Here is a 27513-nt window from a genome sequence, read left to right as displayed (position 1 = left end):
CCAATAACTTCTCCTACCAATGGTTAGCTTTTCTTGATGAGCCAAAAATGGCACCCATTGTTGCTTCATACAATAAATCTGTTGGACCGGGCTACCAACAACTGGAGCCCTGCTTGAATCTAGTTCTGCTTGAATGCTGCAGGCCCTAGACCATGGGATGTTTCTTTCTTGCTCTTTTGTGGTATCACTCTCGTTGAGCTGCTTCGAGCGTCTATATCTCTATCATTTAACGGGTTACATTTTCCATCACCATCACCACTGTAGACTCTTAGCTGCTAGAGCTACCTCTTCGTGATGATTCCTCCTGCGATCCATACCACCTAAACTAATTGGGCGGTTCGAGTCCGCCACTGCCAATTGTGGTCCACCCAGCTTGGTACGTATTTCAACCAGTGATCCACTGCACTCGATTAGGCAATGTAGTTCGTACATGCAAACAAACTTCATGAGACTCGCACTGAGTGACTTTCGGCGCGCCGGTGCCTAGAGTGACTGGGTGACTGGCTCCTCCTCCTTTTCCTTTCTGCTCATCCCACGGGCAAGAGCCATACGCCACGAGTCGCGTGCGCACTTTCCAAGTTTGTGCATGAAGACATTCCTATCAGAACTTCCGATACAGTCAACTCTTCATTGTAGCACGTTGCCTGGATAAGGGACAGAGTCCGCTGCTTCTATACATTTCTTTCAAACCTTTCACTCAAAGCCACTAGCTGCTTGCTCATTGTTCCTATCTCGCATCCATCGGTGTGTTGTATCCACTAGGCACAGCCATGGTCAAGTATGACATTCCCACTCTGCTGGCCCTCAGCCACAACGGACGAATAGACTTCAGCAAATTTAGTGAGCAGGCGATTGGACGTAAGTGTTTCGTTTTTATCTAGGCATACTAGTGAATGCTGGAAACGAAGAAGCAAGTTTGCTTACACAGCCGTCTTTTCATTACCAGATAACGTGCTTCGACAACGCAAGACCAGTACGAGTGTCTTGTCGGAGCAGCCAGTCAACCGGTCAAGGAATGCCTCTACTTTGTCACGCCAGAGCGAACGGACTCATTCAGTTCCAGAGCACTCTGTACTTCATCCCTCTCGGCAGCCAAGTGACCCTCCACAAAGCATCCGGGCACACGCCGATGCCGGGTTTGCTCAGTTCCTGAAGAAGCATACATCCCCGAAGCATCAGCGTGTCACGGCTGGGGGCCGAATCGTTCCAATGGAACCACAGTCTCCTACCCCCAAGGCGAAGCAGCCGGTGCGCAGCATAAGTGCACGAGCCAGTGATCAGAAAATATCCAAGTCTTCATTGCGAGATGTCAACAGAAACAAACGTGAAAATAAACAAGTGCTGTTGCCAGATAACAACGCAAGTGTCGACATTTCTATAGCTGCACCGCAGCCTGCTGAAAGTCACGATGATTTACGTACCATACTGGCCCAGGGCGGTTCTGCAATTGACAATCACTTCTCAGGCTATGGACAGGCGCCGAGTCTTTTGTCTACCGCAGCTACCACTGGTCTGTTCTCCCAATCCAGTCTTCCATGGGCGATGGATAACCTACCAATGCCTCAAATCGCCCTACCATCCTCCGACGTTATGCCAGGGGCCTCGGACTACCCTATGTATGCCTTTGGAGATGGTCCATTATCGTGGACTCCAAATATGTACCCAACTCTTGGTACCCAAGGCCCCCTGATTCCTTCCATGCCAGCAGCCCAGCCATATCCGACTATTACCTCGACCTCTGACTTTTCCGCGGAGAGTAATACCAGTAGCGGCAGGGCGACCTCGTTTCTTGGCCAACTTCCACCTACATACGACCCTCTTTGCCCATCTCTGGGGATTCAATGGCATCAGTATGCAGGTGGACAAGTCCCAGCCCTCAGCCAACCAATGATGGTCAGCACTCCGCAAGCACCAACATACCAAAAGTCCCTGGAAGATGCTGCGAAGGAGCATGAGTCTCTGACCAGCAAGCTATCAGGTATTGACAGATATATGGCTGTGCACAGTTGGGATCTCGACCCAAGCGCCAAGAAGATTCTAGTTGATCAGCGAATGAGCCTGGTGAGAGAGTTGGATGCGGTTAGAATATACAGAGAACATCTCGAATGGGTTTCTGGAAGATTTAACACAACAATCCCAATCAAGCAGCATGCCTCGAATGTCGCCTCAATGTATTTCGCCAGCAGCCTCACAGGTAGTCCATCTCTAATGGGACCTTCGCTGTGCACACCCAGCTCCGCTTCTGCGCTTCCAGCTTTTTCGATGCTGCCACTAGCAAATGCGCTTTCGCAGTCAATCTCCCTAAATGAGACAGTTAACTCATCAATGCCACTACATACTGTAGCGGACATCCATCCATACAATACGACGATCTGCCCAACAGATGTACATCCAAACCATAGTTCGATTAAGGATGCTGGCTTTTCGCATGCCGCACGCGGAATGGAGACACGACGGGTCGAACCCAAAAGGTCAGACAAGCAGGTCCAGGCATATGGTGAGGCCAGATCGAGAACTACTGACGGGTCTGCTGGATGGAAAACACCGACGAAGATAACCGCTTTAGACGTTGAGAAGGTGCATCATCAAATTGAGGAGGCCACTCGTCGAGGCGAACCCCTTGATGGGCTCCTCAGGGAACTATCAGTTGCTACTTCCAATCTAATTAAACAAAGGCGAGATGAGCTTCATGAGCCGCGCGGGCCGCTGCCCGCTGTGCCTGCCAGACAAAACCGCAAGAATCGCGCGGAAAGTGAGGCGGGTGCCATCAAGGAACTATCAGACAGACATGAAGCCCATGCACCTCTGATGCGACACTCAACCAAGGCCTGGAAGCCCGGGAAGGAGCTGCGAAGGCCTGGACTGCACAGCGCAACGGGCCCGTTTATGAGTGCGACAGAGCTGGAAGAGGGTGATGATCGTCAATCAATATCATCGTATGTGTCAACGACGGACTCATGGGCTACCGTTCATCAAGGAGAGTAAGTCCTATCGCTCTTGACTGGCAGTGACCCTGGAAGGTACTAAGTTTGCAGGCGCCGACGTGACAAAAAGCTACGAAGAATCAAAGAAAGGAGGGCGATTCAAGAGATGGCCAAAAGGTAGTAAGCATCTTGAAGCATGGGCAAGCAGGCTGATCATGTCTCGCAGCAGACCCCGTGGTCCATTTGAGCATCCCATCGTATCGGATGAAGCCTTTTCACCAGGTCCTCAACGTTCTAGAGGGCAGAATTTGGGCGCACCAGGAGGACCATCGATATACAAGCCACGCAGCCCCCCAACGTTGGTTAACCCGACTGAACCGGCGAGGCAGACAAGCGTGGACGCGATGAGACAGCAGTACCCCCAGCTTCTGACGCAGTACTTCAACAAGGACCGTGGTCTAGCCTTCCAGAAAACGGCTGCCTTGGCTGTCTCGCAGAATGTTAATGCGCATGGGTTTCTGCCCCCTTTCGAAGGCGTAGGCAATGCACCCAGTAAGAACAGGAGTGCACCGACGGACATGACCGAAGGTGGAATGTATATGTTCAGCGGAAGGACGTCAAACTCGAAGCAGCATGCTGGACCCGGGCCAAGAGGGAAAGAGGCTCCTGGACCAGCCAAACAAGCTGGAAAGCCATGATAGAGTCGGCTAGAGCGAGGTCACCGCGGCGTCCACATATACGTTTCTGTCTGGAACCGATAAACGGGGGTGAGATGACCACCAGCAATCAGCGGTGAGCCCTGGAGAGCAGGGTTCGAAGGGCATTGGGGCAAGCAGTTGGAGATATGGCCGTATGGCATCATTGTATTACATGTATTCAAGGGTACCTATCGTTCCACAGAGTCGGGCCCTTACGGTTGGAGTATATCTTAGAATGGGGGATTGTTTTAGCATGGCATGACGGAAAAATATTATTTTCAAAAGTCGTTGTGGAGGAAAGCCCAGTCTAACTTATGCTGATGCAGCCAAACCCAGGGAATAGTAGTTAGTAGTTAATTAACGAGATGCAGTCGGTGTTGAGTTCACTGGTAAAGCTGCTCCTATGAGTACAGTAGGGAGTGGTATAGATCAGTAGCGATTGGGAGATTCTGGCTTCAGCCCAAATTCTCTCGAAGCCAAGATAATTTCATTGCTGAAGAATCAGGTGCACAACGGGAAAAACAGAGTCGATCGTTACTCTGTAGTTGAGGAGGCCAGAGCTCCCCTTGCGTGGATGATGGATTCCCCCACATCCAGCATCCGTCGCCTGACTGGTTGGTCCTCCGCCACACCCCGCAAAAAGATGTGAGGTCGCATCTCGTATTCTTGGTTTTGACTCAGTAGGGAGAACAAGACGAAGAAGGTATACCTGTGACCAGCAGGGTGTGTGAAGTGAGTGTATGAAAGTGTGAGTGGTGAGGATACTGTAAATGTATGTAATAAATTCTTAGTATATAATGTAGTAACAAAATAAGGCACAGCAACAACAACAACAGCGGCGATGATGGCTGTATTTTTAGTTAGTATGAGGCAAAGCCAGACTGTTTCCATGTTTTGTAAATGACCCACGGTGAGGCAAGTGGGCAAGTTTCGGGGAGAAGGGCCGGAGTGCCTGACGGCCCTATCAGACGCGCTGGCAGGCCCATGGGATGGCGAGTCATCCATGGGAAGTTCAAAAGCTGAATCGAACAAGTCCAGAATGTGGCAAGGCACCGGCCAATCTGTAGAGAGCGCTGGCTGGCTTTGGTGTGAGAGAGCCGATCGGATCTAAGATGACTTAGTCAATTAATAATAAGTGACTAACTACGAGGTACGAGAGGAACGAAGGCATTTGAGGGACGAGTTGAAATGGCAGACAATACTACAGTAAGTAATATCGTGAGTCTGTGACATCGGATATGCATACCGATTACCGATTACATACCGAGCCAAGGAAGGATAGGATGATCTGGGCTGGGATGAAGGAATAGATTGGATTGCTGATAGCAGATGGATACGACAAGCCGATACTACGGTGATAAGTGACATTTATCGGGCTTTATCGGCTCTCCTTTTAGTTTTAGTAGTTCTTACTATTTACTCAGACGGTTTAGTGCGGATGGTTAGTGACGGTGAGAAACACTACTAGTGACCGTACTAAACCCGGTATGGAGGCGTATGATGTATCATGCCGGGCAGCGTGACTAAGCCCAGGCTGTGCCATTCCAACTTTCCCTCCACGTCTCCACTCCGTCTCCGGCCCTTTCGCTTTCTCTCTCTCTTTTGTCTTCTTCTTCTTCCCCTGCTGTTTCTGTTCTTTGAAAGCCCGTCTCGGTTCGGGGATTCAATTCTTCGACTTCTGTTCTTTCTTCCTGTGATTCCTTTGCGACCTCTGCGAACGCTGCGTTTCTCCCCGCCCGCGGTCTAGTAGCCGAGGTGTCTGTCCATTCACAACCAAACCCCCATCGTTCCCGGGCTGGAAGTGCCTCTAAATCCAAGTTTCTGGTGCGACTAGCACCACCGCCTACCAATTTCCCCCGCGGCTTCTGGCCCGTTACTGGGGCCCCCTTCCTCCCGTCGCAATTATTATCTTTCATCGCCTACCTGCCCCGTTCGTTATCACCAAACTCAACCCGAGTACCTGGCCACGTTCCTAGACTCAATCCAGGCAGTCACCGGCATGACACAACTTTTCGCCTCCAGTCCGTCCTCCGTGACGAACGAGAAACGCGGGAACTTTCCCAGTCTCTCCCTGGCCTCCAAGAAGCATTCCAACGATTCGAGCCACTTCCCCACCAGAATCAAGAATTTCTTTCGCATCAACAGTTCCAGCAGCAATTCTTCCCATGCCAGCCACCACAACAATGAATCGCGTGATCGCGATGGCAACACCTCCCCGCCTGCAAAGTCAGATGCCAAATCCGGCTTTAGACAATCCCGGTTCCTTCCCACTATCGGCCGAAATCGCTCAACCACCGTTGCCAGTGAAGGCAATCCGCTAGACGAAGGCGTCTCCCCGACCGCAACGGCCAATCCATACTTTGTCCACCAGGGCCAGCCTTCGTTACAGCATCGGAACGATGGCTCGGTGCCGTCCTCCCCTCCCGATACCCCCGAATTGCAGGTGGACGGTGTCTCTGCTGCCGAGCAAGCCACTACAGCCAACAAGGTTGAATTGGCTCGTAAGCTCCGTCGTGTTGCTTCTGCCCCGAATGCGCAGGGCTTGTTTGCCCGTGGTGGGTCCGACGAACGTCCTCAGACGGCTGAGGCTGGAAAGGAACTTCTGGAGCCGTCTGGGGTTGATGATCCACAAGTCACTACGGTGGAGGTGGCGTCCGACAAAGATGTGAATCTTGCCGTGCCGAAACTTGGTCCCCACAGTAAGATTCCTACTCCCGGCCAGATTCGGGATTCGGTTGCCTTCCGCAGGACATATAGTTCCAACTCAATCAAGGTGCGCAATGTGGAGGTAGGACCGGGGAGCTTCGATAAGATCAAGTTGATCGGAAAGGGTGATGTGGGCAAGGTGTACCTTGTCCGGGAGAAGAAGTCGAGCCGGCTCTATGCTATGAAGGGTGGGTTTTGATGTCTGTGGCCTTGTCTATTGGCGAAGTATGCTGACTTGACTAGTACTGAGCAAGAAGGAGATGATCAAGCGGAACAAGATTAAGCGGGCATTGGCCGAGCAGGAAATTCTCGCCACCAGCAACCATCCATTCATTGTTACACTCTACCATTCCTTCCAGTCCGAGGACTATCTCTACCTGTGCATGGAATACTGCAGTGGTGGCGAGTTCTTCAGAGGTGTGTAAGACGTATGCCAGGATGTTGACTGTTGCTGACTCTTCTAGCTCTTCAAACCCGCCCAGGAAAGTGCATTTCCGAAGATGCTGCGCGATTCTATGCGGCAGAAGTTACTGCTGCTTTGGAATATCTCCACCTTATGGGTTTCATCTACCGTGATTTAAAGCCAGAAAGTATGTACTGTAATAGTTAAAAGAGGTGTTGACTAGTGCTGACAATATTGCTCTAGATATTCTTCTTCACCAGTCTGGCCACATTATGCTGTCTGACTTTGATCTGTCGAAGCAATCCGGACCGGGCGGTGCGCCTACAATGATCCCGGCGCGGAGTGGCAATTCCACAACGTCTCTACCGACGATTGACACCAAGTCATGCATTGCCGACTTCAGAACCAATTCATTCGTCGGTACGGAAGAGTACATTGCACCCGAGGTCATCAAGGGTTGCGGACATACTAGCGCCGTTGACTGGTGGACGCTTGGTATCTTGATCTACGAGATGCTGTACGGCACGACGCCGTTCAAGGGCAAGAACAGGAATGCTACTTTTGGCAACATCCTGCGAGATGAGGTGCAATTCCCCGAGCACTCAGCGGCCCAGCCAACCTCCAAGTAAGCTCTCACGGTCATGCTTTACCACACAGTTGCTAACATTCGCAGCCTCTGCAAATCATTAATTCGTAAACTGCTCATCAAGGATGAGACCAAGCGCCTTGGAGCTCGAGCCGGTGCTTCGGACGTCAAGACCCATCCCTTCTTCCGGCAGACGCAGTGGGCGCTTATCCGGCATATGAAGCCGCCAATGATCCCCCACCAGAGCCGTGGAACGGATACTCTCAACTTCCGCAATGTCAAGGAGAGCGCGAGTGTCGATATTGGTGGATCCAGCACGACCAAGATGAAGGGTGTACCGATGGATTCAGGTCTTGCGACGCCGAATGGCGAGATAGCCGATCCGTTCGAGGAGTTCAACAGCGTCACCCTTCACCATGACGGAGACATGTGAATGGCCCGATCGTGCACCACCAGCGCTTTCTGCCCGCCCAAGCATACCTCGTATTGTTCGAGGCTAATTTTACGACTATGATGCATGAAAGATCTCTACACGGAGTTCACCATCTTACAGCTATTACCTGGAGTATCGGAAGTTTGACATTGGGAGTTTGCTTTTCTTTCTCTTATACACAGGGTGGTTATCGATATATGCTGATATCCTATGACTGCGTCCCCTCATGCATGGGCTAATATTCGGCTGTCACTTTATGGTTTGATGCGGCAGCGATGTATCAGTTTGACTCTTTTGATTCTATCACAGTTATTGCAGCAGACGGCGTTAGCGATTTCGGTTGTACCTTAGCAAACAGATCTTTTGAGCAAAAACAGTGGTGTGAGAGGTCACTATGCAATTGGCCTGCTGACACAGGGACTGGTTTTGGTCGGGGATGCTTTCTGTTCTTTATTCTGTATTTGTGGGCGACTTATTGATGCTTGGATGTCCGATGGGACAGGCCCGGTGCCTTATGGACATGATTATGTTTATGAATTTATATGTATTTTCTAGATTATTGCTCTTCATGTTCTAGTATTCCGTAGTACGCTCCCCCTCGGAAAGACATAGCAGCTACATAGTAGTCGAGTTGAGACACGACGGAATCCCATCCGCCGCGACCCAAACAAACCAAACCAGATCCAAACATCATTTCACCTACCTTAACAACAACATACCCCAAACAACCACCAACCCAACAATTACCCAATACACAATCACGGACACTCAAAAGAGAAAGTGAACAAGAAGAACCCCCATCAAAATGTCCTCCCCACCCCAGGACCACGACCACTCCGCCATCCACACCGAAGACCCCTCCCCCTCCTCCGCGACAGAAACCCCCAACCCTCTCCTCCGCACCACAAACCCCCTCGTCAGCTCCCTCGAACAAGAAGTCCTAGATGAATATACTCGTCTATTAGGGAATGTAAATAAGGTGCGTCCTCCCCCTTTCCCCCCATTACCCACCCAATCCCATACCATTGTCCACTCGAATACATCCAATCCTACAAACACCCTTCAAGCACAGATGACGACCCACCACACCTCTTCCCTGCAATACTAACAATACTTGAAAAATGGTATAGTTATCAACCAAACTCTCCACACTCGCCGAAAACCCCACGACGCTCACACTGGACGGGCTCCGCGGCCTGGAACGCCAAACCGCGACGGTCTGCACGTTGCTCAAGGCGAGCGTGTATAGTATTGTTCTCCAACAGCAGATTTTTAATGAGAGTGAGGAACAACAACAGCAACAGCAGCAGATGCAGATGCAGGAAATGGAGGACGGGGATGGGTATTCGGGGATGATGCAGCGGCAGGAGGGTGACGGGGTCGAGTATGGGTATGGGGATGGAGGGTATGGGGGGTATGGGGCGGAGGGGGAGAGTTTTGGGAGGTATTGAATTTATGGATATTTTTTTATTTTTCGGTTTCTTTTGTGTGTATGGTTATTTGGGTTGTGGGTGGATAGATGGTGTGATATATGATATACCCCTGTTTTTCCTTTTATGGGTTTTAGACTTATTCAATCATTGAGTATTGCTTTGATGCTGGTGGATACAAATACATGTTTAGACTGAGAATACAAGATCTGAACAGAAGAAAAAGAGAAAAAGGGAAAACATTATATACACCGCCCATGACGCAAAAGAACATGTCTGCTGCTGCTGTCTGTATGCAGTGCTGTGCCCAGAGAGATATATATTTCTTTGTGTCTTTCAAATGGGAATAAATCCACCACCTCAAGCTCGCCGAGCTTCCCGGGACGGCCGCTCACGATGTTCCCGATCACGAACCGGGCGAGCATACATGTCCTGTTGGATGCCTCTTCCGGAATAGTACACTCCCCGTACATCGACCATCTTCTTACCCCGGGCACGGGCAATATCCTCGGGGTTGCGCTGGCTCATGAGCGCCTCGTAGGCTGCCTTGACTGTGTTCATGGGGTTTCTGGAGCGGTTGACCCGGGCTGCGATATCGTGAATACCGGCCGCACGGCACATTTCGAAGATCAGGTGCTGGCAGCGGAGACCGAAACCTGTGGGAACATCAAGCATTAGCGTTGAAATAACATTTCAGGGTTCGGACAATCGTACCTGGGGGACGGTGCATCAACTTCAACTGCACAGCTCCGACCTTGCCCTCGACGTCACCGAAGATGGTCCGCTTCTCGTAGCGCGGCACAGGTTGCATGTTCTTGACAGCCCGAGCGCGAGCTTGTTGGCAGGCATCGATGATTTCATCGGACTTGGCGATTCCGATACCCATAAGACCGTTCTGGTTACCGGCGACCGTAACGACGGACATACTCGGGACCTTACCCAGTCGAGTCTGGTTGCTGACACGGCGAATAACGAGGTCCTTGATGTACAGAGACTTGAGGTAATCTCTACCGAAGCCCGTGACCTGGAAAAGTCTCTTCTCCGCCTCGTTGGGTTCGTCGGGGTTCAAGAACGTAAGCTCTCCAGTCTTTGTGCGGTATTGCGGCCTCGCCACCACCTCGTCGCCCATGTGTTCCAAGGTCTCCCCATCGTTCAAGAGATTGGGTGCGAGCGCGCTGTGTCCGTTGAGCTCGTTCTCCTCCTTGCCGTGAGTCACCCGGGTGGTCTCGAGGAATCGTACGAAATCTGCCGGCTGGGGATCCTCCGATGATTCGGCGAAGAAGCGGGCAAAGTCTTCCATGAAATCATCCTCGGTCTTGAATGTCGCGTTGTAGTCGGAGTTGGACTTGGGGGCGCGAACGTGCTTGTCGACGCCGGGTTCAATGACCGAGAAATCATCGAGATACTTCAATCTCATGGGATCCCGACGAAGACGAAACTGTTCAGCCAGGTCTTTGGGGTCAATGGCCTTCTCACCGGCCTCAATGGCGGCAATCTGTTCGGGCGAGTATTCTTCCCGGAGGGCGGCCTTTTCCTCCTCGGTATAGTGCTTGAAGTCGTCGAGCTTCACTTCCCGGTAGATTTCATCCAGGGTCTTTCCTTCGGGGGCCTTGTTGACTTCTGGGACCTTCGGTTTCCGATCGGAGAGCTGTATCGATGACAAGTGGAACTGGCGACTAGGCACGCGAGGGCCGGCGGAGGCCGCACGCGAGAAGCTGCAGAAGAGGCATCGGGCCGGACGTGCGAGACTCATGATGAAGCGGAAGAAGAGCTCTCTGGCCAGCAGAGGCCACTTGAGAGCAAATAATCCGGAATGGTGGAGAAGGGAGGAGTAGAAGATGTGATGGACGGGGAAGTTCAAGACGGCGAAGGGAAGGACATTGAAGTTCGAGTGAAATTCTCAGCGGGTCGTTTCCAGCCAATCCCCGCCCGCCTTTTCCTGCTCACTCACTTTTTCCTTTTCCTCCATTTCTCCAACTTCCTTTTCTTCCTCCCACTTCAACTTTCACAATCCCTCCGTTTTTCTTATTAACTGGTTCGGGATTCATATATGTTTGCCTTGCGGTCCCTGCGATCATATACTCTGCGAAAACTCCCAACCAGCGTTCCTCAACAGGTCCAACGGTTGGCTCTCTTCCATCAATCTGGTCGCCCGCGCAATGCGCAATTAGCCTTCAATCCTCCCACCATGCAGAATTCCCCCAAGAAGCCCGACACCGTCGCAAAGCGGCGCAAGAGAGTCAAGGCTCCCCGCGATAACAAGAGCAGTGGTTTCGACGAGGTCCTCCAGACCGACATTGATCAGCTCCTCCGCAGACACAAGCCCGAAACCGAGCTCGAGACAGAAGACGCTTCCACGCCCCCGCAACCCACCCTCCCCGAGCCTTTCACCGAAATTGAAGTTCAGGTCGCCGATGTATCATCAACGGGTGATGGTTTAGCATTGTCCGAGAACCAGGATCATGTCTACGTCGTTCCCTTCACAGTCCCCGGCGACAAGGTTCTGGTCAAGGTGGTGCGGCACTTCCCCTCTCTGTCCTACAGCATGACGGACTTCATCAAGGTCATTGAGCCTGGCCCTAAGCGCAACGATGCCGGCATTGGTTGCCAGTATTTTGGTCGGTGCTCGGGATGCCAGCTGCAGATGATGTCCTACGAAGACCAGCTCGCCCACAAGAAGCGCATCGTGGAGAAGGCCTACGCCAACTTCTCTGGTTTGATTCCAGAGTTGATTCCCGCCATCGACGACACTTTCCCATCTCCGCTGCAATATGGCTACCGGACAAAGCTCACGCCGCACTTTGCAGCCCCTGGCGGAAACAAGAGGAGGGGTAAGGGGCCCCGCGAGCCGCACAAGGAGGTACCTCCGATTGGCTTCACTTTCAAGAACCGACGCATGGATTTGGATATCGAAGACTGCCCCTTGGGCACCGACATTGTCCGACAGGGATTAAAGAGCGAGCGCAAGCGCGTGGCCGAGACCATTGGCAAGTACACCAAAGGTGCCACCCTTCTCATGCGCGAATCCACCAGCCGCGTGCCGAAAGAGCAGGACAGCGAGAACCCTCCTGCGCCCATCAACAAGCCCGGACAGGATTCCGGCGACGTCATCCGCATCGAAAAGGATACCTACATTGAAGAGAAGCGCTGCGTGACTGACTCGAACGCCACCAGCATCGAATATGTCGACGACTACGTCTTCACCAACAAAGCCGGCGCATTCTTCCAGAACAACAACTCCATCCTATCTGGATTCACCGAGTTCATCCGCCAACACGCTATGCCCCCGAACAACGACCAAGACGCCAAACCCATCAAATACCTTCTGGATGCCTACTCCGGCTCCGGTCTCTTCACCATCACCCTCTCCCCGCTCTTCAAGTCCAGTCTGGGCGTCGACGTTGCCGGCGACTCCATCGCCTCGGCGCGGGACAACGCTCGCGACAACAAGCTCCCTAACACTGGATTCGCCGCCGCAGACGCAGCCACGCTTTTCAAGGACGTGCCCTACCCTCCTGACCAGACTCTGCTGGTGATTGACCCCCCGCGCAAGGGATGCAGTGACGACTTTCTCCGGCAGCTGCTGGCCTTTGGACCGCGCCGGGTGGTCTACGTCAGCTGCAACGTGCACACACAGGCGCGCGACGTGGCTGTCATGGTGCAAGGCGATGCGGAGAAGAAGATCCGGTACGAGATCGAGAGCATCCGGGGATTCGACTTCTTCCCGCAGACGGGACATGTTGAAGGAGTTGCTATTCTGAACAAGACGAGTATACCCGAGTCTGCCTAGATTCATATATTTGATGGCGTTGGTGGTTTAAAAAGGAGACATGACTGATAGAGTACGCGTATATACAATGAGCCAATACCATTTGCAGCTTGCAGATTTCTCTTCATCTATACTTCACTATCATGCTGGTTCTTCGACATGCTACGGAACTAATAAAATGAGCTCAGTCTACAAATCAGGGTCTGCAATCTTCAAAACCGCTTTGCCCAAGTTCTCTCCACGCAGCATGGCAACAAACGCCTCTGGACCATTCTCAATGCCAACCGTGATATCCTCCTTGGCATTGATACTGCCCTCTTGCAACCACTACACGCTCGTCAGCAGGTATTCTTCTTTCCGGGGAAGACGAATCACTCACAGCAGTAACCTTCTCATTCCTCTCCTTGATCCACTTGGGCCCTATATCCTTATCCCCAACAATAAACCCGCGCATGCGCAGCCTCTTCGTGACAACATTATACAGGTTCTTGAGGCCGTACCGTTCCTCCGGCTTGAGATTATACTGCGAGACCATTCCACAAGCCACTGCAATCATCAGTCAGCATGCCCCCGAAACCCAACATTCACAAAGAAAAAAAAAGGGAATCTCACCAATTCTCCCCCCGTTATTCATAACCTCCAACACAGCATCCAACTGCTCCCCACCCACATTCTCAAAATACACATCCACACCACTTCCACCCTCTCCGCCAGCCAACCTCCCCAACGCCTCCTTCGCCCCCTCAACCCTATAATCAAAACACTCATCAAACCCCAACTCCTCCACCACATACTTCCTCTTCCTTTCTCCCCCCGCACTCCCAATCACCCTACACCCAATCCGCTTCGCCAGCTGGCCAACAACACTCCCCACCGCCCCGGCAGCACTACTCACAAACACCGTCTCGCCCTTCTTCGGTTCCCCGATCTCAAACAGTCCCGCGTATGCAGTCAACCCCGTCATTCCCAGGATGCCCACGTACTGAGACAGCTCAATCCCCGAGGGCAGCGGGGTGGGGATCTTCTGCACGGGACTGTTTGCCCCGTCGAGGCTGTTCTCCAGCGTCCATGTTTCCCCTCCAGCTTCGCTGGTGGAGGCTGGGGATATAGACAGAATGCTGTATTCCTGGATAGGCAGACGCGCGTAGATGATCTCGCCCGTCTTGAAGGATGCGTGCGTGGAGTGCACGACTTGGGCGACGGCGTAGGCGGTGATGGGCGAGTCGAGGGGGTACGGTGGGCTGTAGGATTTGATGTGCGCGGGGCGCATGCGGCCGCGCATGTAGGGGTCCAGACTGGCGTAGAGGAGCTTGGTGAGGAGGGAGTGTGGGTTTGGGGGCGGGGTGGTGATGTCGAGGGGGCGGGGAAGGGGGGTGAGGTCTTTGTGTGGGGTGGGGAGGCCCGTGGGGATGTTGGTGAGGATGAGGGACTTGTTGGGGTACATGATTGTGGTTTGTTTATTCTTGGGTTCTATGTGTGAGGAGGATGAATTGGGTGCTAGTGGTTTGTGGAATTGGGAAGTGTGAAGGGAGTATGACGCTGGTATTTATACTACTTCTCGATTGTGCTATATGCGGGGGGGATGTATGGTGCGGCGTCTAGTCGGTTTAGAGTAGGTCTATGCTGCTTGTGAGCAGGGATCGCTGCATGCTGAATGGTGTGATGTTAGTTACTATACTAGTAGTGTGCTACTGGTGCTTACTGCTAGGTTCCTGCTTAGAAATGCTAGTATTCGCGTAGTGATTAGAAATACCCTGGGCTATTACTTGTTTTTGGAGACCGTAGCGGCATTCACCTCCGAGGTATACGAGATAGTATCGACCAGTAGTAGTAGACTAAACGATGCAATCAGACCTATAGCAGACGCGTAACCATACATTTAGTATATACAAAATCAAGACAAAATAGACAACCGTCATCTATTTACTATCACCGGATATTGGTAGCAAGGCAGCAGCATATCAAGTTAAACTATAGACAGAACCACATGTTTACGAACTGCCAGGGCCTCCCAACAGCGCAAAGCGGCGCACAATACTAGGACCAATCTCGTCGTACTCTGCCTTGGTGTGGCAGTAACTGCGGAACTCCGGCGTCTGTCCGAGCAAGCTACCTCCGAACCACGGTCCATGGCGCTGTCTCTTGTGTGTCACAACTGCCACGTCCAGTCCACCACTTCTGGCGCCTCCGCTGCGCGCCTCCGACGCCCGAATGCGTGCATCCACCAGATGACGGATGTCACGCTGAAGACGCCGTCCAAAGTCCTTGTACAGCGTAGATCCACCGGACAACACAATGTTCTTGTAAAGACCCCTTCTCACATCGATGGGGGAAGACTGGATCACGCCGTCGACGACATTAGGCAGGGGGGTCAAAAAGTCCGAGGAATAAATCTCGGGGTTGAAGAAGATCTCGGGCGCCAGGAAACGTTCGTAGCCCACATCGATGCTCACGGTCCGGCCGTTGGGCGAAGTCACGGTGTGCTTAAGCAGGCGGTCCGGCTCACGGTCGTAGCGGGCGAATTCCTTGACGATGTCGGGGCACACGTAGCAGTACTCTTCCTTGACCTTCTCAGCCGTCTTCAGGCTGCTATCCGGCTCACCGCGGTCACGGAGCAAGCTCTGGACAAAGTAGGTGATATCGCGACCGGCAATGGGTATACTCTTGATAGATGATCCGATGACGTAGCCTTCGGCGACGGGAATAACGTGTGTGACACCGTCACCGGAATCGATGACCGTTCCGGTGAGAGAGCGGTCGGTCACCTTCGAGGAGGTCCACGAGGCAGCAAGGGCCAACACAGCCTGGACGGCAATGTATAGACCGGCACAGTTGAAAGACTCGAACATGATCTCGGCGGTGTTCTCACGGTTCTCGGGGGGGTTCAAGGGCTTTGTTTACAATACCCGATCAGCATTGCATCCGCAAAGAGCCATTGGAAGGAATCGAGGGGTCTTACCGGCTCAGTGAGGAGGAAGTAGTGGTCCTCCGGCTCGACGCGCAAGTACTTAAAGATGGAATTCGACCAGAACCGCTCCATGTGATCCCAGTTCTCGATCTGACCATGGCGAATGGGGTAGTTAATCGCATAACCGGGCCCGTTGGCCGCTGCCAGAGCTTCATCGCCAATGAAGAAGTCCAAGTCCTCTGTACCACGCTTCGCGGATAGATGGGAGCCTGCCCCACCACCGCTAGCTAGGAAGGACGGTTTGTTCGCAACAGGAGGTCTACCGGCAGCGGAGGAGCCAGCGCTTCCGGCACCAGCTTTGGTCGCAATTGCGGTGGGAAAGACGAAAGAGGGCGAGTCGTTACCGGCGAAACCTGGAGACTTGTCAGCCTGGAGCTTGCCGGCGGAGCTCCACGTGGAAGCTATCAGGAGACCTACCAAGCTTGGAATAACCGGTACCGCTGAACAGAGAGAACGTGCAAGTTAGCGGATGCTCAAGTATTGTGTGATATGGGGATGGTGAATGGCATACTTGTCCATGACAACGGCCGGGGTCTGGGAAGCCATGACTGATGATGTGGAGTACACGCACACTCCCCCTGATCACTGGCCGGACAAAGAAGGAGATGGAAGAGATGTAATTAGACGATTGATTGGGTTTGAGAGGATGAGAGCGCAATCATCCAGGAACTCCGCCAGGAAGGACGGGAAAGAATTATCACGAGGAGGGAGATTGGAGGGGAAGAGGGGGGTTAAGGGACGGAGATGGAGATGGAGGCGGGCAGTAAGTTCAGGATGGATGGAATGCCTGGATGCCCTGCCTGGGAACTGCGGCTGCCCCATACTTTACGGGTAACGACGTCACGTTTGGTATGGTACACCCACTGCGGTCCACGATACACAGTTAGATATTACCTCCAAATGGATTGATTCTCACTCCTTTTGGTGATAACATTAACCAGCATTGCATAGTCAGGGAATATTCTGGTTCTTGTAGTGTACCTCTCATGTGACTAACTTCCATTGGGAGGTGAACCGGTTCTGTTCTTGAAGTTGATATGTAGACACCCTCTTCATGATGTTCGTGAAATAAGTAAACCCTCCTCAGGAAACTACCTCCAATGCAGTTGCTGAGGAAGGAACTTGATCCAATGATCCTATCCAGCTGTTTGAGCTTCACCATCCCCCTTCTTCTATACAATTAATGCCTACAGTATCTTTAAACCTCTCTTGAACACTTCTACTACCTGATTCCTATCTCCCTTTCTCTTCCTCCCTCTGTCTTTCCCGCTCCGCATCCTAGGTTGATCATTCTTACTATATCAAACCTATCCTTAACGGTTATCATCACCGTCTCACGTCCGCGTTCACTACAAATACGCCGCTTGATTTCAGAAAATCACCAATCGTCCCGGCAGCAGGCTGGCAGCAAGAGACCCGCGTCTCTCTCTGAACACTCAATTTTTTCTTGTGTGTGTTGACGAGTCCGCTTCTTCCTTTTTTCATCCCACCTTCTGCTCTCTTCTACCCTCTTCGTCCCAGCTTTGATTCCAACTCCAGCCCTGCAAGTCCACGTGTACCAAAACCACGGAGAGAACCTCAAGAAGTGAGTTGCCGGGGCCTCCCGCCCTGAAGCACTCACGGCCTCCAGGACTGCGTCGTTTTCTCCAGTGCTTCACAAGGTTGCACCTCTCAGTTCGCCTCAGAGCGCAGCGACTGAGTTCTACAATGAGTCGCTCAAAGGGAAGCGGAGATATCTCTGCTATCTTCGTTCATGCGGGAGCCGGCTTTCATGCCCCGCACAATGAGAAAGCGCATCTAGAGACCTGTGAGAAGTGAGTTCTCCACGCCCAACTCACGCCTTCGAGGGTCAAGTCCAAACCGAGCTAACGAGGAGCAGAGCGGCGAGAGTAGCAATGTCGATGCTGAAGAACGGTGGATCGGCCGTCGACGCTGTTGAGATTGCCATCATGATGCTAGAGGATAGCGAAATGACCAACGCAGGCTACGGTAGCAACCTCAACCTTGAAGGCACCGTCGAGTGCGATGCCACTGTCGTCAATCATCTAGGACGCAGTGGTGCTGTCGGTGCTGTCGGTCGTGAGTATCTATTCTCTAGTCCCGAACCGATCTGTAAGGTCAACTACTCAGTGCTAACGACTTGGTGTAGAGGTCAAGAACCCCATCTCCCTTGCGCGGGTCATCCTTGACGCTTCCTCGAAGCCGCTCTCGCTAGCCCGAGTACCTCCAAACTTCCTAGTGGGACAGGGTGCTACGGATTTTGCCTACGAACACGGGCTGGTGGTGCTGCCCCCTGACGGTCTAGTAGCTCCGTCGGCTCGAGAAAGGTGGACTCATTGGAAACGTGATCTGGAAGCCGCTACTCTTCGGGAGAGGAAGCAGTCTGGAGAACATACCCGCCTGAGCTCGCACTTTCGCCGGCCCCCCACCGTCAATCCGGCCCAGCTGCTCTCTGCGGCTTCGAGCCCTGGGCCAGCCTCGGTGACTGGAGTAAGCACTCAGAGTACCAAGAGCGCACCTACTGCAGACCCACGTCGTATCACGCCGCCGGCAGGTTCGGAGTTAGCACCCTCCATTGCCCCCAGGGTCAATGATGGCAAGCAAACTGACGGTGCGCGGTCCGCTGCTGTGGGGAACATGTCAACGAGCCACAATATCTTGTCTCCTTCCGAAGCTCCTCATGGCGTCGACGCAATGGATATTGACCGAGTCAATGATACCGTGGGTGCAATAGCCATAGACAGTAAAGGGAACATCGCTGCAGGCTCTTCTTCCGGAGGCATTGGGATGAAGCATCGCGGGCGGATTGGCCCTGCCGCGCTTGTTGGTATCGGGACTGCTGTATTCCCCGTGGACCCTAACGATTCAGAGGCGACCTGCGTTGCGACTATCACTTCGGGGACTGGTGAGCACATTGCAACGACTATGGCCGCCAGTACCTGCGCGTCACGCATCTACTATAGCCATCGAAAGCGTAAAGAGGGCGGATTCGAAGAGGTCACCGAAGAGGAGGCCATGAAAGCGGTTATTTCAGACGATTTCATGGGTACTTCTCGCCATCTACATTCGCAGTTTACAAGCTAATAGCTGATTTTAGGACATCCGGGCGTCATAAACAGTATCTGTAACGGCGCCATTGGCATCCTTTCGGTTAAGAAGACGGTCGACGGAGCGTTCCTCCACTTCGCCCACAATACAGACTCTTTTGTAAGAAGCCCCGCATCAGAGACGGTCAATGCTAACTACATCAGGCTCTTGCATCGATGAGTAGCGTCGATAAGAAGCCCGTGTGTGTCATGTCTCGCAATGGCGGGGGCGGTACCATTGCCCAGGGTGGCCGCGCCTGCAGAGCCAAAAGGTATTTGATAACAGCTACTGTACAGATCAAGCTAAGCTGACAACATCAGACCCAGGGCCCCAAAACCAGCTAAATAAAGCCTATCCTGCGTCTTCTGTACTATGTGCATCTTGGCGTCCGACAGCGTTACGGCGCTTGTTTCCGGGTCGATGACGTTCGCCGACAGAATGATCGAGTGCCGTGCCGGCCACGCCCCGTCCGTTTGGTTGTCAAGTGTCAGCGTCCATCCAGATTAAAGCGATGCCGCACGGGTCCTGAGTATGGATGCAGGGGCGAGTAACCATTTGCTAATTCGAGCCGAAGATACCGAATGAACAAGCATTCAATGGCAATCCTCGGCCATTCTATCCCGTAGCCAGTACATAGGCAACTTCCTTTTCACCACGTAGTCAATCCCATGCCCACAAAGACACTCACGGCCCCGGCGTCGGTGTAGGCGTAGGCGTCCCCGCCGCAGACATCCCATTCCCCTTAACCTTCTTCTTCTTCTTCTTTCTAGCCACCACCGCCGGCTTAGCCCCATAATCACTAACATCCAACCGACTCCCACAAGTCAAACACACCCCATCCCCCAACGGCTCACAGAAGATACTCAAACAAATCGAACACACAAATCCCACATCCACAACCCTCCGATGACAAAAGCACGCCGCCCGGAAATCCACATCCACTCTTGTAGGCAGCACCAAATGGCGTCTACTCCTCTGATCCGGCAAAAACGCCATCATCAAGTACTGCAATAGTCCCTTCGGCTCATCCAACGCCATATACACCCCCTTGGTCGCATCCGACGCCTGCTGCAGGAATACCGCATCGCCAGACACCTTACATACATCAATCGGAATATGCAGCCTCTGGCAAGCGAATATAGCATTCATGATGGGGATATATTGATGCGCTGAACCGGTGGAGCTTGACACAGAGAGAATGAGGATGCGTGATTGGAGGGTTGATTCCGCAGTACCCTTTGTATTATGTGATGAGGAGGATGTTGAAGAAGGGTCATTGGGGTTTGTCGTGTCGATATCTCCCCCGTGCGCTTCATTCCATGCTAACGTGCGGCGGTTGATGTGGCTTAGTGCTAGGGTAAGCGCGCCGGCCATCATAGTTGAGGTGGTGGATTGGAGGGTTTCTGGGGTGGTTTGGGACATTAGGTTGTGGAGGTGCGTGGAGACTTGTTCTTCGACGATGCGGAAGGGGCGGTATTTGTTTACGTTGGTGTGAGTAGATGGTGGTGGTTGTTGGGAGCGCATGGAGATGTCGCCGTCGGAGTCTAGGTTATTGGCGGCGGTGGTGGTGGTGGCTTTTTCGACGGGGTAGAGCCATGTTGCTTGAGAGGTGTGTGAGGATACCACGGCTACTTCGTTCGCGTAGTTGCATGCTAGGTGGGCGTTGATGAAGACGAGGATGTTGGCGATGGCGGTGGAGAGGGGGAGGGAGGGGTTGAGGAGTGCCCAGGCGTGCGGATTGGTGTCGAGGATGATGGTTAGGAGGGAGGGGGGCCGGTCTATATTTCGTCTTGTTAGTTTGTAGGGTAGAAGTTGGATTTGGGAGGGGGATGAGATGGTGATGGATGTATGTGGTTGGTGGACGTACCGTGGGCGCTGGTTTCGTAGTGTTCTGTTGCGTCGATGGTATTCATCTTGTGTATGTGTGTATTTGTTCGGTGTGGGAGACTGAGGTATGGAAGAGCAGATCTGAAGCTGTTGGTTGGTATCTAAGGTGTATACATTGTCGTGTGGAGGTGAGCTCGGAGAAGTATGCGGTGCGGCTGTAGTTCGAAAGCTTCGTTTCTGCGGGGTGGTTGTGTGGCTGTGGGTATTAAGTTTGAAGTAGCTTTGCTGGACAAGCTGCAGGCTTGAACATGTGAAGAAGCTGCGCTCGAAGACCGGTGAGGTGGAAATGAGCGATCGAGAAGTTTTTGTAGCAGAGATGCGATTACTTCGGACGCCGCGCGGAGCTGGAACATCTCCGGCGCACGTGATCTATACTGCGGAATGTACCGATACTAGCATCTGTAGCTAAGATACGAGTCTACATGTTCAAGACACCTGCAAGGTAACTAACAGACCAATAATAGAATGCATTCAACTATGTCTTCCCAATTCTAACTGATGGTCAAATAACGCGCTATTTATCGGGGGTTAGATGTAATGGCCTCCGGCTTCACATGTAGATGGTCATCTTTCTGCTCCGTTTGGTTCAACACAGGAATGTTGAGCGACTCCTTGAGAGAGCCAGATGTCGCTCTGGCCAGAGGACTAGGCTGCGGCGAGACGCCCGGCGTATCGCCTTTGCCCTGGTGTTCTGTGAGACCCTTACGGATGGCGAGAACCGAGTCCACGATGACAGCGTCGATTCCCTCGGCCACTTGGAGCTGCACTAACAGTTAGTAAATAGACGACACAACTGTTAGGGGCTACATACCTTGACACTCTCTGGGTCATTGTTGATGGCGCCATACGACACGCAGACCAGACCTGACTCCTTCACGACCCGGACCAAACGCGGGCAAAGCACTAGCGCTTCGGCCTGCGAGACAACGCCCAGCAGGTTCCAGCGGGACGCGAAACGAATCGCTTCCTGCAAGCTGCTGGCCCGGATATCACCAACAGGCGACGCACCAGAGTCCGTCAAAAAGAGGACCGGAATGGACGGCTGCTTGAAAGAAAGCAGCAGGCAAATGTCCGGGTTAAAGCTGGAGAATATCATGTTCCGGCCCTGACCCATGTCATACACCTTGGTGAGAACCGTGTCCACGAAGGAGTTCAGCTCCACCGCATACGTGTCCATCTCTTCTTCCTCGCTCTCGTGGAGCATAGGATACTCTGGCGATCTAGGTCAGATCGTCGTGCAACTGTTCTTTCATGGGAAGAGGTACTCACTGAGTTCGATATTGAAGCCCACCGATTTGGGCAGCTTCTGAAACAACTCTGCCAATGTGGCAAATGGGGCCTGAATGTGGTTGCCGCGGCTGTTTCCCTTGAAGCCCTTTTTCTTGAAATCGCGGGTATGCTTGATCTTTTCGTTGAGTTCGGTAGGGTCATACTCGGAACCGCCTACAGACATCGACCGCTGACGGAAAGCAGCGGCCATCCCCTCTCCAATGCCGTCCGTACCCGGTACCGGGGATCCCGGCCTGCGAGATGGACCCTTGTCGCCCAACTGGAGGAACTGCTCTAGGGTAAGGGTGTGGACCGGCGCGTCGATACCCGTCTCGCTGACGAGGAAATCATGGTAGATGACAGGAACATGATCCTTTGTGAGCTGCACATCAAACTCCACATAGGAAGCGCCCAAGTTCGCGGCAGCGATGAATGATTGGACGGTATTCTCGCCCAGCTGCAGCGAATTTCGACTGGCCATGTTCTTGCCTAGACCACGATGTCCGATCACCATCGTTGAGCTCATACTCCTCCAGTAGGTCTGTTCTCCGGTAACCGTCATGTTGGGATGCTTGAAAGGTGTGATGATGAGGAAGTTGAAAGTCACCGAACCAATGACCTCGAGGGTGTTGGCAGCCACAATAGGAACTGTGGAGTCGCCCTTGAGATTGATACGGTTCGATCCCACCGATTGTTTGATACTGGAAAGTAGGGCAACACCACGCCCGACCACCTTGTCTTTGGAGCCTGCGTACGTGGGAATCAGATCAAAAAGGAGTCTGACCTTCGTAGCGTCGGCGGCATGAAAGACAATGGGTTCGGTAGAGATATTCTCCTGGACAGGGAGATCGATCACCTCCGGCTCTCCACGAGCTCCGCTAGCAGAGACCACCAGAGACAAAGCAGTGTCAAGTTGCGTGGAATGCGCATTCTCCATCGGGATACGGTCCAGGTTGACTGCTGCCGTATGCGTCCGCATGTCCATGGTTCCCAGGCTAACCAAAACCATGGATTCATCGGTGAGATACCGGTGTCCAAAGGTCTTGATAGGCTCTGCGTTCCGTAGAGAGCTCGCGGCAGGAGTACCGTTCGATCTTCTCTCGGCAAGCGACGACAGGGGAGGTGAGGGCGGATCAGAGGCCACGGGGGGCACAGGGATCACAGGCTCCGACTCACTAATATCCGGCGCGGGAGTGACCTTGGCAAGACACCGAGCGATGTCAAGATGACCTCTCAGAGAGGCATGCTCCTTCGCGGTCCAGCCAGAGGAGTCGCATCGCTCCAGATTGGCACCGGCCTCGATGAGCAGCTCCACTACTCTCAGCGCGCCATCAACACAAGCGATAAACAAAGGAGTCCAGGAGTATGTGTTTTCCGCAAGCTCTGTGTCAGCCTTCTGTTCACTGTTGCCATCCAGCAGGATCTTGGCGCATTTATCATGGCCGAACCGGGCTGCAACATGCAGCGCAGTTTCGCCTTGTTCGTCCTGGTAGTTAATATCCACGCCGGCCTCAACCAATAACTTGACAATGTCCACAAAGTTGGCTTTGGTGGCCAAAGCAAGTACTGCGCTAGACCGTGAGACTTGCTTGCGGATCTTCGCCTTGTCCTTGTTGGCACCATGCCAATTCTCTGCCTCGAGAAGGGCACGGGTCGTCAACGGATGGCCCCCAACAACACTCAAGTGCAACGGAGCCCAACCATCGTTGTCTTGCCAGCGCGGACCATCAATGCCCTCGGTCACATCAAACAGGTCCCACGCCTGCAAATGCTCGATGATGACTTCGCAGACAACCTTGAATCCATACTGCGCCGCGTAGTGTAGCGGCGTGCGTCCCGCAATGTCCTTGGCGACGAGGGCATCTCGTTGATTGGGCTGGAGCTGATCCAAGAGATACTGCAGAAGCGACACAGAGGGATCGGACCGATCCAAATGACTAGGGTGGTCCGCCTCCATCACGACTGGGCGAGGGGGCTGGAGGGTCGGCAGCGCAGCCGGGGTGATATAATTGGACGTTTCCAGAGGGAAGTCCAGGACCATGGACGCAGACTGCTCTGAGTCTGTGGTAGACTGCGCCCGGCCGATCGATATCACCAAGCGATGGATACAATTGCGCCTATTTATATCATCTTCTTCGTCCAGCGAGTCCATGCGACCCAGAAGGACCGAGATGCAGCTCGTGGAACGATAGTTGATGGACCGCTGAAGGAGGCTGTTAAGGACCTTAGGGTATACATCTTCTCCCGACTCATCTGCCGCCGCTTTCAGAGTTTCAAGTAACTCCAGCAGCACATGAGTATCATCCTTGCGCAGCGCCTCATCGACGGTCTGAAGCATACTCGCAGGCAAGTTTAAGTTGGGGCGCGCAGGACCCTTCTTCAATGACAAGGAGGAGCGTATGGAGCTCGCATCATCGTCGATCTTCTGCTCGCCCAGGACGGACAAGCGGTCATTGATCTTCCTCAGCGCGTCAGTGACCCGGGTGTTCGAAGCGAACGGCGCTGGGTCGACCTTGGTCTGCAGATACTTCTGCTGCGCCTGAGCGCCAACCTTCTTGTCGAGCTTCTTGGTGATTTTGATGAATCCTTGACGGTTGAGCTCGCCGTACCACTGCAGTTTACGCATCTGGCTACGCAGTTCAAGCAAAGCAGCCAGCAGGTCTTCGACATCCTCGGAATCCAATCGCTGACCACCATCCAAAGACTGCCCGTATCTGTCCTCCAGCAACTTCAGACGGCGGGAAAAATCGGCGTACTTTTTGTTGTAAAAGTGATCGACATCCTCGAGATTTCGATCGAGGGAGTAGAAGAAACCTATGCGACAGAGTTAGCTAAGATTGCATTGTGATGGACGACACAACTATTCAAAGAGCGACTCACCAGCAAGGTCCGCCTCCTTGCCAGCCTTCACATTGTCCGCCGCAGCCTTGATGAGCTTCTTCAAGGCCTTGTATTTGATGTATTCAGAGCCCCACTCGGGGACCACGTTGCGGGGTAATTGGCGTCCGAACTTCATCTTGGATGAATGTGTATGCAAGTTGTTTCAAGTGGTTGGTGAGAGAGAAACCAATGAGAAAGGACTCTGAGGGGGAGGTATATAAATCTGAGATCTAAGACACCACGGCTTCCTTTGGTTTAGTGAGATTCAGGAGAACAGACTTGAACCCACGAACCCAACGATAGAAATGCCACGTAGATCAAATATTATTCGACGGGCAAATGCGAGAAAGACAAAAGGAAAAGGACAGGTGAAGCTTGAAGGAGAAGAGCGCCATGTGTCAGTTTTATTGAGGAGACATGAAGAATGGTAGAAGAGATAGCTGAAATCTGGGAGGTGAAAACCTGAGGAATTGGACGGCTTCAGGGACACGCCGTGATTCGGAGAGGGAGATATTGAGGAAGAAGAAAAGGAAAAGGAGAAACACGAAACACGGCGAAGGAATTAGTGTGGTTGAGAGGGAAGGATGAAAGAAAGCGCAGGGCATATACTACTTGATCGTAAAGTAGTTAAGGCGACTCCCGATAAAGGAGGCCAACCGACGGAACCTATCAGCACGTGCCCAAAGGGACGGTTTTTGGAGCTTCGAGAAGTTCCAGCAGGTCCAGCAATTCCAGCTGCACCTTAGCAAGCAGAAGAAAGAGGGAGAGAGGGGCGAGCAAAGGGCCGAGGCCAAATAGTCTTTAAGTCTAAGGTGGTGCTAGCGAATTCGCTAGTTAGACACGGTCTCCATCGTGACCAACAAAAGATACTTCAAATACACTCCACTGGCGACGTAAGAGGCAGTCCAGGCGACTCACCTGGACTTATCCCAGATTGCTGGCCATTAATGGCCGGACGCTGGATCTGCTGCCCGGCGGACGCTCTCTGATTTGCCCGCGGCGCTGGGCGGATGAACGGTTCGAACCACCGGATGAAGCGATGCAAAAATTCGAGTTTGCAAGGCACGGGATGAATGCCAATAAATCTGAGAGCTCAAATGGCGGTAAATGAATGGATGCAATACCGGGGGGCAATCTGGATGATGATAATGACGATGATTATTTTCTTGGGGTGAGTCCACCGGTAGAGAGAAGCTGATCCTTTTCACTGCACGAGTGAGGAGCAGAAGGTAACTGGACCAACAGATCACCACTAGGAAAGGACCGGATCTTGCAGTGATTCTTCTTTCCACTCCATCCAACTTGAAACTTGTTACTAGTTAGTAGCTGTAGATACTAACTTCTGTAACAATCCCGTCAGAGTGAGTTAGTATGAGTCTGGAACCCCCATCCAGCAAAAGAATCCCCACCCTATATATAGCCGGACCACCCGCCACCCACTTCTAGGGCCTGAAGGGATCCAATCATGTCAATAACATGAGATATTAATCGCCCAGTGGATGGAAGGGGAGAGGGCTCATGATCATCATCTCCTCTCCGTCTCCTCCTTCCCAACACCGCTTTCTCTTGGGCGCAGGATGATGATGGGCTAGAAGGGAGGGGGAAAGGGAAAATCAAAAAGGGGGGGCCACTTTCTGTGGGGGAACTTCAGGCTGGGCAAGAGAAAAGGCCAGCAAGTAACCATTCAGCATCGTGAGGGTGGGAACTTGGCCTGCATGGAATGGATGGAAGATGTGGGAATTCGACCATGATGCACGTCACATGCTCCCTCCTCTAGTTGTCGGTGAGGTTCTTGAAACTCCGAAAAGTTCTTGTTGCGTTCCTGACTTGGGTTTCTCCTTCCTCCGATATCCAACATCGTGATCACTTTTCGGAGGGTTTCAGTCTTTTTGAGGGGATGCCACTGATTGCTCAGGTTTCGTATATAATAAACTATGTTATTAGGTGACTATCACAACTGGGTGGGGAGCAGACCATGTATCTGACCATCGACTTCCGACACCCTCCCCTCCGATGTATCACTTGTTGATCACTGCACTCATCCACTCAGCTCGTTTCGCAACGATCGACCAGCGGGAAAGCTTATCATCTGTCACTTTCTTTTCCCCTCCCCTCCATAACGGATCTCCTGCTCGCTGTGTAGACTAGTAAGGACTACTACTGAATACTAGCTTGGGGGTTAGTGCCAGCCATACTGTAACTTTGGCTTCTTTGCGACTTATATACAATGAGTCCGTAGCTTCTTAAGTAATACTACTACGGAGTACTTAGTTACTAACGTTATGTCGATGTTCTCGGTTATCAGCGGCATTCCAACGACTTTACAGTAGTACTAGGCCGCAATAAAGAAACCCTCACAGAAGGCCGAGATGATCCAACATGACCTGACTCCCAACTGCAACATAATAAGCATCTACACGGGACATGAATCCTATAGTGAGCCCCGCTCTAGGTTGTGTATTTTGGTGTCGAG

At 52.6% G+C, this 27513-nt stretch overlaps 10 protein-coding genes across 10 annotated transcripts; 5 read left to right on the top strand and 5 right to left on the bottom strand.

Annotated features, from left to right (window-relative positions):
• Positions 1-770: 770 nt before the first annotated feature.
• BDQ94DRAFT_177707 (uncharacterized protein) lies at positions 771-3622 on the top strand (the record flags this gene model as incomplete). Its single annotated transcript, XM_026772978.1, has 4 exons — positions 771-858; positions 947-2981; positions 3036-3104; positions 3151-3622. 4 exons carry the CDS (start codon positions 771-773, stop codon positions 3620-3622), a joined length of 2664 nt encoding a protein of 887 aa, XP_026627924.1.
• A 1848-nt stretch (positions 3623-5470) lies between these two features.
• On the top strand, positions 5471-7888 carry BDQ94DRAFT_16505 (putative serine/threonine protein kinase (Nrc-2)). The gene is made up of 5 exons (XM_026770187.1): positions 5471-6516; positions 6572-6745; positions 6793-6918; positions 6975-7356; positions 7405-7888. The coding sequence occupies exons 1-5, from the start codon at positions 5622-5624 to the stop codon at positions 7748-7750; spliced, it is 1923 nt and encodes a 640-aa protein (XP_026627923.1). The 5' UTR covers positions 5471-5621; the 3' UTR covers positions 7751-7888.
• Positions 7889-8555: 667 nt separating this feature from the next.
• BDQ94DRAFT_169207 (DASH complex subunit DAD3 family protein) lies at positions 8556-9201 on the top strand (the record flags this gene model as incomplete). The annotated part of the gene is made up of 2 exons (XM_026771238.1): positions 8556-8729; positions 8881-9201. 2 exons carry the CDS (start codon positions 8556-8558, stop codon positions 9199-9201), a joined length of 495 nt encoding a protein of 164 aa, XP_026627922.1.
• Positions 9180-11036, bottom strand: BDQ94DRAFT_141101 (mitochondrial 37S ribosomal protein uS5m). Its single transcript, XM_026765751.1, has 2 exons — positions 9895-11036; positions 9180-9836 (listed from the first exon to the last, which is right to left on the bottom strand). Exons 1-2 carry the CDS (start codon positions 10931-10933, stop codon positions 9541-9543), a joined length of 1335 nt encoding a protein of 444 aa, XP_026627921.1. The 5' UTR covers positions 10934-11036; the 3' UTR covers positions 9180-9540.
• A 149-nt stretch (positions 11037-11185) lies between these two features.
• On the top strand, positions 11186-13213 carry BDQ94DRAFT_16493 (tRNA (uracil(54)-C(5))-methyltransferase). The gene has a single exon (XM_026770154.1). It carries the CDS (start codon positions 11231-11233, stop codon positions 12968-12970), a length of 1740 nt encoding a protein of 579 aa, XP_026627920.1. The 5' UTR covers positions 11186-11230; the 3' UTR covers positions 12971-13213.
• On the bottom strand, positions 13139-14393 carry BDQ94DRAFT_169204 (MDR family NADP-dependent oxidoreductase; the record flags this gene model as incomplete). The annotated part of the gene is made up of 3 exons (XM_026771237.1): positions 13139-13276; positions 13329-13495; positions 13562-14393. The coding sequence occupies 3 exons, from the start codon at positions 14391-14393 to the stop codon at positions 13139-13141; spliced, it is 1137 nt and encodes a 378-aa protein (XP_026627919.1).
• A 350-nt stretch (positions 14394-14743) lies between these two features.
• On the bottom strand, positions 14744-16639 carry BDQ94DRAFT_141097 (actin-related protein 3). Its single transcript, XM_026765750.1, has 4 exons — positions 16429-16639; positions 16335-16357; positions 15909-16270; positions 14744-15840 (listed from the first exon to the last, which is right to left on the bottom strand). The coding sequence occupies exons 1-4, from the start codon at positions 16461-16463 to the stop codon at positions 14941-14943; spliced, it is 1320 nt and encodes a 439-aa protein (XP_026627918.1). The 5' UTR covers positions 16464-16639; the 3' UTR covers positions 14744-14940.
• A 985-nt stretch (positions 16640-17624) lies between these two features.
• BDQ94DRAFT_169202 (threonine aspartase 1) lies at positions 17625-19352 on the top strand (the record flags this gene model as incomplete). The annotated part of the gene is made up of 6 exons (XM_026771236.1): positions 17625-17731; positions 17797-17996; positions 18067-18963; positions 19015-19124; positions 19169-19275; positions 19331-19352. The coding sequence occupies 6 exons, from the start codon at positions 17625-17627 to the stop codon at positions 19350-19352; spliced, it is 1443 nt and encodes a 480-aa protein (XP_026627917.1).
• Positions 19353-19611: 259 nt separating this feature from the next.
• BDQ94DRAFT_141094 (TFIIH/NER complex subunit TFB4) lies at positions 19612-21182 on the bottom strand. Its single transcript, XM_026765749.1, has 2 exons — positions 20872-21182; positions 19612-20782 (listed from the first exon to the last, which is right to left on the bottom strand). Exons 1-2 carry the CDS (start codon positions 20915-20917, stop codon positions 19689-19691), a joined length of 1140 nt encoding a protein of 379 aa, XP_026627916.1. The 5' UTR covers positions 20918-21182; the 3' UTR covers positions 19612-19688.
• A 156-nt stretch (positions 21183-21338) lies between these two features.
• On the bottom strand, positions 21339-25310 carry BDQ94DRAFT_16460 (glycerophosphocholine phosphodiesterase). Its single transcript, XM_026770064.1, has 4 exons — positions 25041-25310; positions 22161-24974; positions 21703-22103; positions 21339-21652 (listed from the first exon to the last, which is right to left on the bottom strand). Exons 1-4 carry the CDS (start codon positions 25174-25176, stop codon positions 21410-21412), a joined length of 3594 nt encoding a protein of 1197 aa, XP_026627915.1. The 5' UTR covers positions 25177-25310; the 3' UTR covers positions 21339-21409.
• Between the last annotated feature and the right edge of the window lie 2203 nt (positions 25311-27513).

Source organism: Aspergillus welwitschiae (genome assembly GCF_003344945.1).
Source record: "Aspergillus welwitschiae strain CBS 139.54b unplaced genomic scaffold BDQ94scaffold_11, whole genome shotgun sequence".
Taxonomy (NCBI): Eukaryota; Fungi; Ascomycota; class Eurotiomycetes; order Eurotiales; family Aspergillaceae; genus Aspergillus; species Aspergillus welwitschiae.
This window is presented reverse-complemented; position numbering and strand designations above follow the sequence as displayed.

What these genes read in the sequence shown, in the direction of transcription:
- BDQ94DRAFT_16505 (XM_026770187.1), top strand. Translation starts at nt 5,622, where the DNA reads ATGACACAACTTTTCGCCTCCAGTCCGTCCTCCGTGACGAACGAGAAA. An exon ending in CCGGCTCTATGCTATGAAGG is followed by an intron (nt 6,517 to 6,571) that starts GTGGGTTTTGAT and finishes TGACTTGACTAG; the next exon opens with TACTGAGCAAGAAGGAGATG. An exon ending in TGGTGGCGAGTTCTTCAGAG is followed by an intron (nt 6,746 to 6,792) that starts GTGTGTAAGACG and finishes TGACTCTTCTAG; the next exon opens with CTCTTCAAACCCGCCCAGGA.
- BDQ94DRAFT_141101 (XM_026765751.1), bottom strand. Translation starts at nt 10,933, where the DNA reads ATGAGTCTCGCACGTCCGGCCCGATGCCTCTTCTGCAGCTTCTCGCGT. An exon ending in GTTGATGCACCGTCCCCCAG is followed by an intron (nt 9,837 to 9,894) that starts GTACGATTGTCC and finishes ATGTTCCCACAG; the next exon opens with GTTTCGGTCTCCGCTGCCAG.
- BDQ94DRAFT_16493 (XM_026770154.1), top strand. Translation starts at nt 11,231, where the DNA reads ATGTTTGCCTTGCGGTCCCTGCGATCATATACTCTGCGAAAACTCCCA.
- BDQ94DRAFT_141097 (XM_026765750.1), bottom strand. Translation starts at nt 16,463, where the DNA reads ATGGCTTCCCAGACCCCGGCCGTTGTCATGGACAA. An exon ending in CCGGCCGTTGTCATGGACAA is followed by an intron (nt 16,358 to 16,428) that starts GTATGCCATTCA and finishes CTCTCTGTTCAG; the next exon opens with CGGTACCGGTTATTCCAAGC. An exon ending in TACCGGTTATTCCAAGCTTG is followed by an intron (nt 16,271 to 16,334) that starts GTAGGTCTCCTG and finishes ACAAGTCTCCAG; the next exon opens with GTTTCGCCGGTAACGACTCG.
- BDQ94DRAFT_141094 (XM_026765749.1), bottom strand. Translation starts at nt 20,917, where the DNA reads ATGAATACCATCGACGCAACAGAACACTACGAAACCAGCGCCCACG. An exon ending in CTACGAAACCAGCGCCCACG is followed by an intron (nt 20,783 to 20,871) that starts GTACGTCCACCA and finishes GACGAAATATAG; the next exon opens with ACCGGCCCCCCTCCCTCCTA.
- BDQ94DRAFT_16460 (XM_026770064.1), bottom strand. Translation starts at nt 25,176, where the DNA reads ATGAAGTTCGGACGCCAATTACCCCGCAACGTGGTCCCCGAGTGGGGC. An exon ending in CAAGGAGGCGGACCTTGCTG is followed by an intron (nt 24,975 to 25,040) that starts GTGAGTCGCTCT and finishes TCTGTCGCATAG; the next exon opens with GTTTCTTCTACTCCCTCGAT. An exon ending in GGGCTTCAATATCGAACTCA is followed by an intron (nt 22,104 to 22,160) that starts GTGAGTACCTCT and finishes CTAGATCGCCAG; the next exon opens with AGTATCCTATGCTCCACGAG.